We start from the raw sequence: 12,975 nt of genomic DNA, 5'->3' as shown, positions 1-12,975 counted from the left end.
TGCATTAGATTCTGTTTTGTTTAAAAGGCTGATACAATAAGTTGTGCTGAATGGAATGTATATTCCTGTTTTTGTGTCTTTTTGTAACTTAAGGTTTTGCCTAGAGGGATTCTCTATGTTTTGAATCTGATTACCCTGTAAGGTATTTACCATCCTGATTTTACAGAGGTGATTCTTTTACTTTTTCTTTCATTAAAATTCTTCTTTTAAGATCCTGATTGCTTTTTCATTGTTCTTAAGATCCAAGGGTTTGGGTCTGTGTTCACCTATGCAAATTGGTGAGGATTTTTATCAAGCCTTCCCCAGGAAAAGGGGTGTAGGGCTTGGGGGGATTTTGGGGAGAAAGACGTTTCCAAGTGGGCTCTTTCCCTGTTATTTTTGTTAGACGCTTGGTGGTGGCAGCAATAAGGTCCAGGGACAAAAGGTAAAATAGTTTGTACCTTGGGGAAGTTTTAACCTAAGCTGGTAAAAATAAGCTTAGGGGGTTTTTCATGCAGGTCCCCACATCTGCACCCTAGAGTTCAGAGTGGGGAAGGAACCTTGACAGGTGCCTAACTTTAAGCACCCAGATTTGGAAAATGTCCTTCATTTCCATTTGTTGCAATATGTTAATATAATAGAGATGACATACTAATAGCAAAGCATTCTCTCGCACCATTAACTGCCCTGTGAACATAAACAGTGGCATCTGAAAAGCTATTCCGAGTCATGAGGTGTAAGTGTCCATATCCATTCATCGTTAGTAAGAAAAAAATATTATCAAATACGTTTGTTTTGAAATGTCTCCCATGAGACAAAGAAATATAACTACAGTTTGACAAAGTTGCCTCTTTATAATAGTGAGCAAGTCTGCAAAGATGAGCACCAAGGAGACTGAAATATAATGATAGGGTGGCATAAGTCTGTCATGCCAACAGAAGGGCATTAACTCTTCAGGTCTAACAAAACTAACTCAGTTGATCCTGCAAAAACTTGCTATGTACTTACCTTCTAATCATCTGATTAATCCCAGTGAATTTAATGAAACTACTCATGTGCTCAAAGTTAAGCATGTGCCTATATCTTTGCCTAAATGAAAATACATCATTATAAATGAAGTCTGGGTCAAGTTAGAATAGGATTATCACTGTCAGATAGGGAACTGCAGAGTTTTTCATGGTAAGAAATCAGAGGCGATTTATGTATCTTGGTTACCTAGTAGTTTCTCAACAAACCTCCACATTACATATATAGGCACTCACTGTCTACAAGTAAGATCTGTGAGGATGCCACAAGGTAGTGAAAAACTAAAACTGTGCCATTAAATTCATAATAGATTTTGGATATTGCCAAAAAGACATGTTTAGGTTTCTGGATATTGTTCATAGACCAAGCTTAGAACTCTTGAGCTCATCGTGTGTCTTTTTGCTTCCACATCTTGATAAATTCAGGGACACACTTCTGAAAAGGTCTGTCAGCAATGGTCTCTTCTGTACATACCCTCTTTTCCAGGGGTCTATGGTTCAAGTCTCTCAACTGGAGGCTCTTGTCCACACACACTGGTTTGTGCTTTTGGTCATGCTATGCACAGAGCTGGGAGGAATTCTGTTTCATAAAGAGGAAACTAGATACATTTGATGGCTTTCTAAATGCATGTTTGCTCTTATTTCTGAGGAAGGGAAAGTTATGGTTTAGCATCCCTACACCACTCTGTAGGTCTCTGTGCAATCTCAGTTTCTATAGAGGATTTAATGGGGAATAGAAATCATTTGGTGGTGGTGGTGGGGTATTTGAGAATTTTTTTTAAAAAAAGGCTGTATGTTGATAAAAATAGTAAGTAACCTAGACTACTTCATAATGGTTTCATCTTTAAGTTCATGCAAGTTTAGGGAACTGTAAGTGACTAAAAAGATGAGTGGCTTAAGATTCACTGAGTGATACTGCAAATGCAACTACTGAAATACCAAAGGAGTAAAGGATACATAGACCTTTGCCCATTACATCAAGAAAATGAAAAAGTTAGAAAGGGGGAGGATTCCTGTGTTATATTTTTCAAGTCGTACTCCAAAAGGGGTAACCAGCTTATTAGTATAGGTGCCAGGAAACTTGCTTTTGTGACATCTTACCAAGCATACCTACATTCACTGGACCATAGAAAGATCAATCCTGTCTGAAAACCACCCATTACCTAAGACACCTAATTTATATTAAGCTCAGTAAAAGGCACTGTCTGGCCCCCAACCTTCACTTACAATGATAAAGAGGATGTTTTACACCATATGTGACACTTAATCAAAACCGATATTCTTTAACAAACCCTTAACCTTTAGCACACAGAAGTCACTTGAGGCCAAGGGACAAGACACAGATCCAGCTCAGGGTGGCATATCCTTTGATTAAGATGATACAGATTTCCCATTTTTACAAGGGTAACAAATTCTGGATATATCCCCTTTTGATTTGTCAGCATTAAATTTCTGTAGAGGTTCAAGCCAAAGAAAGACCACAACTAGTTCTATCTTCAACTGTGTATTAGGAAATAATTTCTCAAAATTCTCTACAGTAATGATCCTCAGATCTTCTGATCTTTCTGTAAGCAAGTTTTTCTGGGAACCTGGATTTAAACTATGGCACAAACCTTGCTTGTATCTGGGTTCTTTCTTGAGGAGGAGTATCTAAATACACTTATTCTACAAGCCCTGGAACAGACCTTTTTTCTTTCCTCAGGTCTTTTTCAAAGAGACAAATCTTCAAGTGAGGTCTTTCACCCTCCCTTGGATTTCTGGGGCAGGAGGTTTTACTTATCAAGTATACAGTACTTTAGACAAGCGTAGCAAACTTCAGGGGGTTAGACAATTTTTACTATCTGCAGTATATTGGAATTCTCCTCAGTACAGTCCACTTTACTCCAGTGTGGTATTTTGTACAGTTTTAGATTTTTGTAGATATCCAATTTGGGGAGGTGAAAGACTCAGATCTTCACTGGTGTAGGGAAAAGTTTTCTGTTTTATCCATCAAAGATATTAACTCAGATTACCTTTAGCCATCTTTGTAAAGCGCTTTGAGATCTACGGATTAGAAGTGTGACGTACGTACTAATTATCCTCACAAGTGTTGAAAGAAAAACTAAATGTATGCCCTATTTTTTTTCTTCTCTATGATATATAAAGAAAGGAGTGTGTGTGTGTGTGTGTGTGTTTGTGGGGGGGAGAGGATTGTTTTATTTTTTGTTTACATTCTGCATATTTTAAACAATAGAAATGTAAGCCTTGTCTACTCTGTCAGACTCTGTGGATGACTGGAGAATTGGTAGAAATCATAGATGCCAAGAAAGTGAACCTCATTATTTGTGATTTTTATTCAGACTGTTCAAAAAAATGTTGTCTTTGTGTTTGCGAACACCTGTGTCACCAATACACTTAGGTCAAAAGCTCTTTTTGTTAAGGATTCATTCCGTTTCCCTTGTCCTTTCCATTAGGAGTTCATCCAAGAAGTCCTGTAGCAAAACAGGAGAGAGAAGACTTAACATGCCAAGGTACACCAAGAAAACAAAAGACAAGTAGGTAACAATGGATTTAAAATCTTCTGGGCTTTCTTTATACATAATAAAGAACAAAAAGGAAGAAAAGCCATTTTTTTTCTTCATGCAAGTTACTCTTTGAGTGAGGGGTGAGAAAACTTCAATTGTAAATGGAGGCCTGTAATCATGTTAAATTATCTTTAAGGAAAACTTCTGTTTAGTGAATGCAAAGCTGACAAGCAAAAATCTGGAGGGCTGGTTCTAGTTTATGACATAACATACATTAAAAAAAATAAGTCTTTTCTTCTCCATCTCCTTCTAGTTTTTAAAACTTCAGTACTAAGCAAAAGCATTCAAAGGAGGACAAAGATTCCTGCTGTTTACCCTCAGCTACCCACCTATCTAGAATTCTTAATCAGAGAATTAACTGAACACTGAAATTTTTAAATTTAGCAAAATCTCAAGATTTTATGAGGGCACTCTGCTGGAAACAGTCTTTCACTTAACATTTCACAGAATTGAAGCTTAAGGAACCATGTTATTTCCTGAATCAAAAACATCAAAGTTTGTTTTAACTAAATATGTCCTTTGTATGGTTTTTTTCTCTTTATTCCAGATTGAATCTATATTGTATTTTCTCAGGAAGTTAAATTTACTGCACTGCAAAATACTTCAACACTCATACATTAATAGTCAATAAATCAAAGTAATCAGCCCCTTTGCAATACATGGAGGGGGAGCAGTACTGGGTAGGTTTTCACTGGTCCTAAAGCCACCTTTGATAACAAGTATGTTTTGGTGTTTTACACGACAGGAAGAAGAGACAGCATCCTGTATCACTGTCTAATTAATACATTGACTATTTTTTATTTTTTCGCGATGCAGTAAGAATTGAAAAGGGCTGTAATCTCAAAGTCTTCCATTTTTGAAGTGTTTAACAGCATATTTTAAATGCAAATGCTTTTATGCATGCTTTTTTCCTTTAGGATTTTGTGGGAAAGAAAAATGCACATAATGAAGAGGTTAGTAGAGGAAGTAGAACTTGGTGCAATCTAGTCCAGATTTCATCTGAAACACAGTTTAGTGTAAGTGGGAAGCTGGTCTCAAAGCACTAGGTAAACCCCAGTGCATCCAAGAACGGCTGCATTCCACAGCATTAGAAAGCAGCCTAGTACGGTTTTATGGTTACGGAATGTTAACAAGGAGATCTGTGTGGCACAGAAGGGATTTATTCCCAATATGTTGTAGAGAGTTAATTAAGATCAATGCTTTTTCCTACTGGACTCATCTGAACTATCTTTACTGATAACAAATGTCTGATATTTATTTTAAAAATGACACCTCCCCCTCAGTATCTACATCAATATTTTTTAAATTTAAAGAACTTTATGTAAAGTATCAATACAGTTCCTATTAAACCTCATCAACCCAAGAGTAAATATTTGTTTAAAATAGCTTTTTGAATGTGAAATGTGCTGAATGTACCTCTCCCCAGCATCTGAAATACTAAACAGCACTTTTCCCAGAGTTGGGGGAGAGAAGCCCAAGATTCTGATCCAAACACCGCACAAACTGTGAGGAAGCGAAGATCCAAGCAGAACCTTGCAGCTCATGCCTATCAATTCTTTTAAACTAAAAACTACTTCAGAAGTTTGTATTCTCAGGCATGGAACACAAAGCCCATTTTGCCCATAGTTTATTCATTTGGTTTACTGTTCATTACGTCCCAGTGAATAAACACATTTATTCTCAAACTACATGGGAGGGTATTTAATGTTCCAGATTTAAAGCTTTCTTTAGCAGAACTTTGGCTCCACAGTTCACAGGAAAAATATGCCTCTAGGGGGCTGAAGGGCTGGATTAAAGTATTTACAGCTCTCTCCAGGTTGACTTTACATGTGGGGTCAGTTAAAAGCTGCAGAGTCCCATGGCAAGGTGCCAGTTCTGTGTTTTGTTTTAAATTGAAAGCTTTTAAGGGGACTGGTCAATGGTTTTTAAGACCAAGATTTGACCCCCATCTTCAAATTGTTGTTATGTGATGAGGGGAAGTTTTTTGGATTCATTATATAAAAATAAACAAACATACCCCAAACCAACCACTCTGTAGCTTTGTGCTCCCTCTACTGATTCAGCTGCTACAGCTCAGTAAAACAATATCCCCAGAGCTTTGCTAATATGTAGATCAGCCCAGATCTTTAAGCACAGCAGACACTGGAGGAGCTGAAGTTGTTTTGTTAAATGTAAAACCACAACCCAATTTCAGCTCCACTCAAACACAAGAATAAAGAAAGATGTATTCACTTTCACCATTTTAAGACAGTGCTCCAAGCAATGGCAAATAAATAATAAACTATATAACAATGCGTCTCATCCTCTTTGTCAGCAAAGTCACTAGAGATTGTACCTTCTTTAGTTGTGCTGATTTAACCTTCTTTGAAAGAGGTAGGAGCTCAGATTCCCCAGCCATAAGGGAGAACAGAATTAGTTCCCTCCTGTAACTTCATGCTCCTGCAAGTCTGTGGTGAACTGTTGCCTATTGACAAATATAAGGTGCCTACTACAGTTCTGAGTGCTGTGACCATAATAATAAGCAATAGAAGACCCATACTTCTGGGCTGGCAGAAACATTTCCAGAGCTGCCAGCCTTACTTACTATAGCCTGATACCTACTCTGTGCCTAAAGCCCGGACAGCACTGGCAAAAACAGGAGCTCTAATTCACATCTGTGCAGCTCCGCCAGGAACTTTCAACGTGGCGGATTATTTTCAGTGGTTATCATTCTGTTGGTCTAAGCACTGTTTCACATCCACCGGTGCTAGCACTGGCATTTCTACCACCATGTTGTTTAGACCAGCCCCAAGCAGACTAACCTTAGTTACAGCTTTTAAAATGTTTGTTTATTTTCAGCCTAAATCAAAAGCAGGGTAACAAAGCAGCTGGAATGGTAGCATCACTGCTTGACTATGGGGCATGTGTAGGAAAAGGCAATTGGAACTAGTGTCCCCTTTCTCTGCACTGACTCTCGACATGAGGTTGGCCTTTACACTCTACTGAGAGTTTTCTATGCTAACTTATAGCCTGCAGGGATACACAAAATCTTAACTATGTATGCTGCTTTGCAAACACAAAAACAGAAAAATCATGTTATCAGACACTAGGGAATTAAGAAGTATGCGTTTTAATCAGTTCTAGCCATTGGAATAGAATACAGAAAAAAGGCATCTATTACTTTAGGCAACATTATGGTATAGTATTGCCATCTCCTGTGCTGAACAGTTGACAAATATTAATAGCTAAAACGCAATTAAATAGTCGCCTGGAAAGCGAACATGAGCTTAGAATAGCTGCATGCTTTTTGGAAGCTTTTTAAATGGCTAGTGTGACAGTCTTATGAAAAACTATAACAATGTACAGTTAGATCTCAGCTGCCTATTTTCTGAAAAATAAATTGAATAAACGAGCAGTTACTGCCACTGCAATTAGGCTCCAGTGTACGCTGCTGACAACTTTGAGAAATTTCAGCTATGAAAATATCAAATGTCATGAGGTGTCAGAGACTAACAGAAAAATAAAACAGAAAATTATGTATGCCCTTTAAAGGTTTGTCACAGGACAATTTTAATTTTACAAATAAAAGCCAAAATCAATTTATGGACTGTTATTAATTCTTTACACCAGTACAACAAAACTTTATTCCCCTTCCCTGTCAGGTGGAGTGAAAAAATGGTTACAACAAAGTGTAATAATAAACCACAATGGATGGCGATGAAGGGAGGTATATAGTGGATTACCCAAGGGGTCAGAGTTCAGATGAGTTTTATTTAACACTGTCATTAATGATCTGTGAGATGGAGCACATTAACAAATTCACAGATGATACTAAACTGAGATAAGTTATGAACATTAGTGAAAGTAGAGAAATAATGCAAATGGACTGAGAGATGTTAGAAAGATGGGCAGACAATATCAATGAGATTTCACTTGGAAAAATACAAGCAATGCCCGGCAAAAATAATCCAGAATGCAGATAGTTAATAAGAGATTGAGACCTGGGAAGCAGCAGTGCTGAAAAAGACCTAGAGGTGATAGTGGACAACAAATTAGACATAAGTTTGTAAGTGTGCTAGGGCTTTAATACATCACATCATGAAACAGGAGACTCTGGTGCAACTGTACCCAGAACATTCCCTTCAGTTCAATGTACTACATTACTAGTGAGATACAGTATTGACAAACTGAAGGAGTACAGCGGAGATCAAGCAAAATGATTAGGAGCAGGAATGAGTTATTTACAAGGAAAGATTAAAACAGGTAAATATGCATAGCTTGGCTAAGCAAGCATGACCCAGATTTATAAAGGTACTTATGTGTTGCTCCATTCAGTGTTGCAAGGCCTAAGTGATTTACCCAGCTAAGTCACATTTTTCAAAAGTGACTGAGGTACTTAAGCACCTAAGTCCCCTGGGACTTTGCTGTTTAAGGGTACCTCTACACTTTGAGCTAGAGAAGTAATTGCTAGTTTTAGGAGATTTACCCATGCTAGCTCTGACTGTGCCATGCCAAAAATAGAAATGTAGCCTAGCGTCTTGGATGGGTACTCAGGGCTGCTAACCCCTCACACCACCACAGCTACACTCTATTTTTATGTCTTCTAGAGCCAGAATTTACACCTCCCCCTCAAAGTGTCAACATTCCCTAAGTAACTTAGGCCTTGCAATGCTGAGCAGCACAACACCTAAATACCTTAAAAAATGGGCAATGAGCCTACAGCTATTTGAAGGGTATAAATAGGAAGGAGAGAGATGATTCCTTTAGTATGCAATATGGATGCATCAACAGGGTAGCAAGATGAGATTAGAAAGGAAAAAAATTGGCTGAATATCACAAAATCTTCCTGACCCATGAAATGTGCTAGGCTGCAGAATACCTCTCCCTAGGCAAGAGGAAAAAGCCTCACGGCTTGGAACTTTTAGAATCATACTGCAGAAAATATACAGAAGCAAATAATTCTACATCTGCAGGAAGATGTTCTAGTACGTCTTTTCCATTTCTAACTTCTGTGTGCTCGCTAGTAAGCTGTAAAGTTCCCTAGTCTGTCTGATTTTTAAGTGTTAAAGTATAATTAATGTGCTAATAAATTAATGCTAATTATAGCTAAGAGTAAATATATTTAAATATTGTGAGTTCCTTCCTTTCTATCTCTGCCATAGACCTTTTCTCTCTAAATTTTGTCAGCATCGATACTACTGAAGGGAGAAATGGTGAGAGCACTAGTACACACGAGGCTCTAGTAGGTGCTGACATTTTACCCATTTGTGTCATTTAACCTTGCAATAGATAATAAAACCCTAATATCACCAATGCCTTGGCTATGCTAGCGCTCCCTTCAGCCTCTGGAGCTGGCTAGGCTGGAGCTACTGCTGGTGTTGGTTATGGTGTGACATATAAGTTTAGGCCTCTTGTAGACACTCCCCAAGAGTAATTCTAGTTATTAGTTTAATTGGTCCAGATCATCCCCACCCCACCCATAGGAGGTGGTTCTGAGGGAGGAAAAGTTCTGTTAGCCTCCCCTGGTGGACATCCCTTTGAGGGGTGGGAGTTGGTTACCCCTTCCCATGGAAAGTAAAATCTGAAGGCTCCACAGCTTAATCTGCACTAGCTCTGGCCTCCAGTGTTCCCTGTTTGCAAGGCTGGTTCAGGTGATGGCGGAAAGCTACATGGTTAAAAGAAGACCGCCTGGGGCTGTATTATCTTCTCCAAGAGGTATCTGTGCCGCTAGATGGTATGTATGTCCTATGACCCTGCACTCTCCCCATTAGCAGTGATGCTGGATCAGCAGAGAAGTCCCTGAGGGCTCTGGAAGAGATAGGAGATAGTGCCCAGGAGGAAAGCCTCTCTCCCTATACAGATCTTGAGGGGATGATCCAGGGTAGTGTATTCAAAGGATGGAGTAAAGTGGTGTCTGTTATATATGGGTGGAGAGACTTACTTAAGCACATATGTTACTGAAAGTAATGAATTTTGTACAGTACATATGCAAATCCCTGGGTTGTTGTTGGTTGATGGCCCTTAGCCAGCATACAGAGATTTACACACAACGTAGTTATTGATACAAAATAACTATACAAAAACAAAACCCTAAGCCAATCAGCATGCAGAGATTTGCAAAACTGAGAAATAAGTGTATTGTTATGGGTCAGTAATTGTATAACATCCCTGTGTGCTGATTGGCTGAGACAATACAATTTCAGTATAATTTAGAGTTATTAAATGGATTTAGAAAATCCTTAATAGTGGTTATTAAGCCATTGACTTATTTTGATGTGTTTTGTATATTAAGCCATGTTTTCATTTGTAGCTGTGATGAAGCTACTGTGTATAAAAAGGTGTTCCAAACTCTGTGGTAAGGAATGTTAATTACCAAGACAGGTGAGCTTTATGACGAATCACACCAAGAATGCTTGACCATTTTGTAATTAACATTAACATTTTGTAGAACATTAACAAAATGAGTGAGAATTAATTGGGGTCAGGAGCTGTGTTTTTCTTTTTCATAGTCACAGAACCATTCTGTGCAATGCCATCGGTGTCTACCGAGTTTGCCTGAGCTACAGACAATCCTCCCTCACCTAGTATGCTTCCTGCACCTATCCAGAAAGAAATGAAGGACGGCAATAATTAAAATAACAGTTGTAAAATAACAGGTGCAATATCTGCCATGTCCCTATAAATTACTGGTTCAAAAAGGATACGACCATATTTATGTCACACCGTAGAATTAATTTGTTAAATACTCATGTTGCACGTCTGGAAATGTGTAGACAACTACTTGAACAGGCATGAAGAGGACTGGAACAGACCTCTTCTATCTGATCACCTGGCTGTTTTAAGGGGACTTGCAAAGGGTTTTTTAAAAATTGGGCTTCGGTAGGCCTTTTTTATTTGTATGATGGATAAAGAGAACAAGGAAGACTATTTAAAACAGAGGTTTTTTTCCTGCTTGTTTTTTTTAAATCTTAGAAATATCAGGAGTATCAGCTTTGGTGTTCCCTGCTTTTCCGAAAGAACGTTGTAGGGTCTGAGGATGAATGTTGTTAGCACTGAGGCTATAACCCATAAGGCCACTTTGTTAGCTTGCTATATTACATAATGTGTTTTCTTCCTTGGTTTGATTATATTATTTCCTTGGGTTTTGTTTATGCTGAATTCCAGTATATGTTATTCACAATAATTATTTATAATAGTTGCTTGCTGTAATGCAAGGAATCTACAGATCTTTATCCTGTATGATTAGCTAGAGTAAGTTAGTATGAGTGTTTGTAATCTTTGATGTATATAAATGGCCTGCTGGTTACCCCTTTTGACTGGGAAGCTGAATGGGAAACCGAACAAAGAACCGAATATGGTTACCATAGGTCTGGAACAGACTGGTAACCGCAGGGTACTCCACAGAACATGGAAGTCATAAGTTAGGTCAAGGGTAACAGTTTTGGGGATGAGATAATTGATATTAATACATATAATATATGTCATAATATGTTAACCTATAGAGTAAGTCTACCCAGAGATTTATCTGGGTGAGGAAATAAGATTTGGGCATGGTAGGTTGGGCTTTGATTAAGGCAGTACCAGGACCCTATAAGAGGGCAAACAACCATGCAGGGTGGTCGCTCTTTCCTATCTTCTATCAAGCTATCGGTTCAGCTTTGCAATATAGCTTAGCTACTCAACACTCGAACCTGATCCCTACCAACCTGGGAAGCCTGGACCATCAAATTCATTGGGTACGCCAGAGACGAGGCTGGTCCTCTGTCTCCCACTACCAGGTCTTCAAGGAAGGGTGTGAGTATGCTAGTTTAAGTAGTCTTTTAGAATAGCAATTTACCACAAGGGGCCATAAAATTGTATTACTTCTTTGTGACTCTGTGTTTTACATCTTTGATTATTCTTTCATTCATTTTAATAAAGATCTTAACTATTTGGTATTGTTCTCAGTACAACTGTCCTTAACACACAACCTGAGAATCCTCTCACGATGTTGAACTCTCTGTGTTCTCAAACCCTGTAGCTTGAATTGGGACAAGAACCTAACTATCTTCTGGTCAGATCATTGGCGAGCCGTAATAAACTAGCCCATAAATTCAGGTCAACAGTTGAGGGAGCAGTGTTGTTGAGGGAGCAGTGTTAGTTGAACTTTAACAAAGATGTCTTTTTCTCCAAAATGGCAGTTGAATTTAAATAGATGTTAACAAGAAACAGAGGATTTTACACAGTCAGACTAAACATACCTTCCCTGCTCAACTTTCACTCCCTGGACTTGTACCATACCATTATTTCACTAGTTGTCCAGCATCAAGAGTCTGTGGTTATACAGCTCCTAAACAAATGAGGTCTTGGTCCATGATTGGGGCTCCTAGATGCTACACAAATAGATGCTAGATTATAATACAAATAATAAATAGTAATAATAATAATCCTTCTAGGCTAGACAGGACACAAATTTCAAACGTAAAATACAAGCAGAACCCTCCCACCTACCACCACTATCTTTAAAAGACAAATGTCAGGCCTCTCTTAAAGATCATAAAGAGGCAAAAATGGCCACAAGCTCAACTTTACTTCCTTTGTAGATCCCCTTTAAGTGTTGCTGTGCTGCAGCAGACTATTGGACTCTCTGCTGCAGTGAACTTTGCCTGCCTGTACTGCAGGACAACTTCCAAGGAGCTTGAATGTCACTCTGTTATTAATGGCATGGTTTTATTCCCCATCCTCTGTTAAGATCACTGCTTTTGAAAGAGATCTTTCCCTGAGAATGACTTGCTCCACTGATACTGCTTAGTTGCACTGCAAGCTCAAAACAATCTAATAATATGGAAACAACTATAGAACTGCCATGAAGCTCAGTCTCTTGAGAAATAGCATTACGTTTGTTGGGGTTAACAACATACCCTTGGATGCATCCTGGCCTGGGTAAAACCTGCACTAGTATAAAAGCCATCTGTTCACGGTTCTCCTGAAACAAGGTGGTTTTCATGGTGTGCTCATTTGCATGTCAGTAATAACCAGGATGCTTTTCCAGGTATTTCACAACTCCAAGACCAATTCAAAGGCTTTTTCCTGTTTGTGTGTTCTCTTTCTGAGCTTTAGCAAATAACATAAAATTAAACAGCAGCAGAGACAGCTCTAGCCACTTAGAAATGTAACTTAGATGTAATCAATCACATCACAATACATCCTAATTACTCAGGTGAATGCCATGCCCCATTGATTGCACTGTCCCAAAAATAGCAATATTGTTTCAGCATTCCAGCACTGACTAGGCACTTGCCGGGATCAGACATTTCTGGATTCTGTTATTTATCTCATTTTCTACCAGTGGCAGGTTCCTGTGATGCTTCAAGTAATCTCACATGGTCTTAAAGTGTTTTCCTGCTTGCTATAGGAGCTTGGTTCTAGGTGGGATTGGCCCGTGTCAC

At 38.6% G+C, this 12,975-nt stretch overlaps 1 protein-coding gene across 1 annotated transcript in view; it reads left to right on the top strand.

The window, feature by feature from the left end:
- The window catches only part of OLA1 (Obg like ATPase 1), a 228,775-nt gene extending 225,279 nt beyond the window's left edge, over positions 1-3,496 (top strand). The window contains exon 11 of the mRNA XM_074967613.1: positions 3,458-3,496. Coding sequence (XP_074823714.1) covers positions 3,458-3,481 — 24 coding nt within the window. The 3' untranslated portion in view covers positions 3,482-3,496. The remainder of the gene's footprint in view (positions 1-3,457) is intronic.
- Positions 3,497-12,975: the final 9,479 nt, after the last annotated feature.

The sequence above is a fragment of the Natator depressus genome, chromosome 11 (assembly GCF_965152275.1).
Source record: "Natator depressus isolate rNatDep1 chromosome 11, rNatDep2.hap1, whole genome shotgun sequence".
In the NCBI taxonomy this organism is placed as follows: Eukaryota; Metazoa; Chordata; order Testudines; family Cheloniidae; genus Natator; species Natator depressus.
The sequence above is the reverse complement of the archived record's forward strand: the minus strand, read 5'-3'. Positions and strand labels throughout refer to the sequence as shown.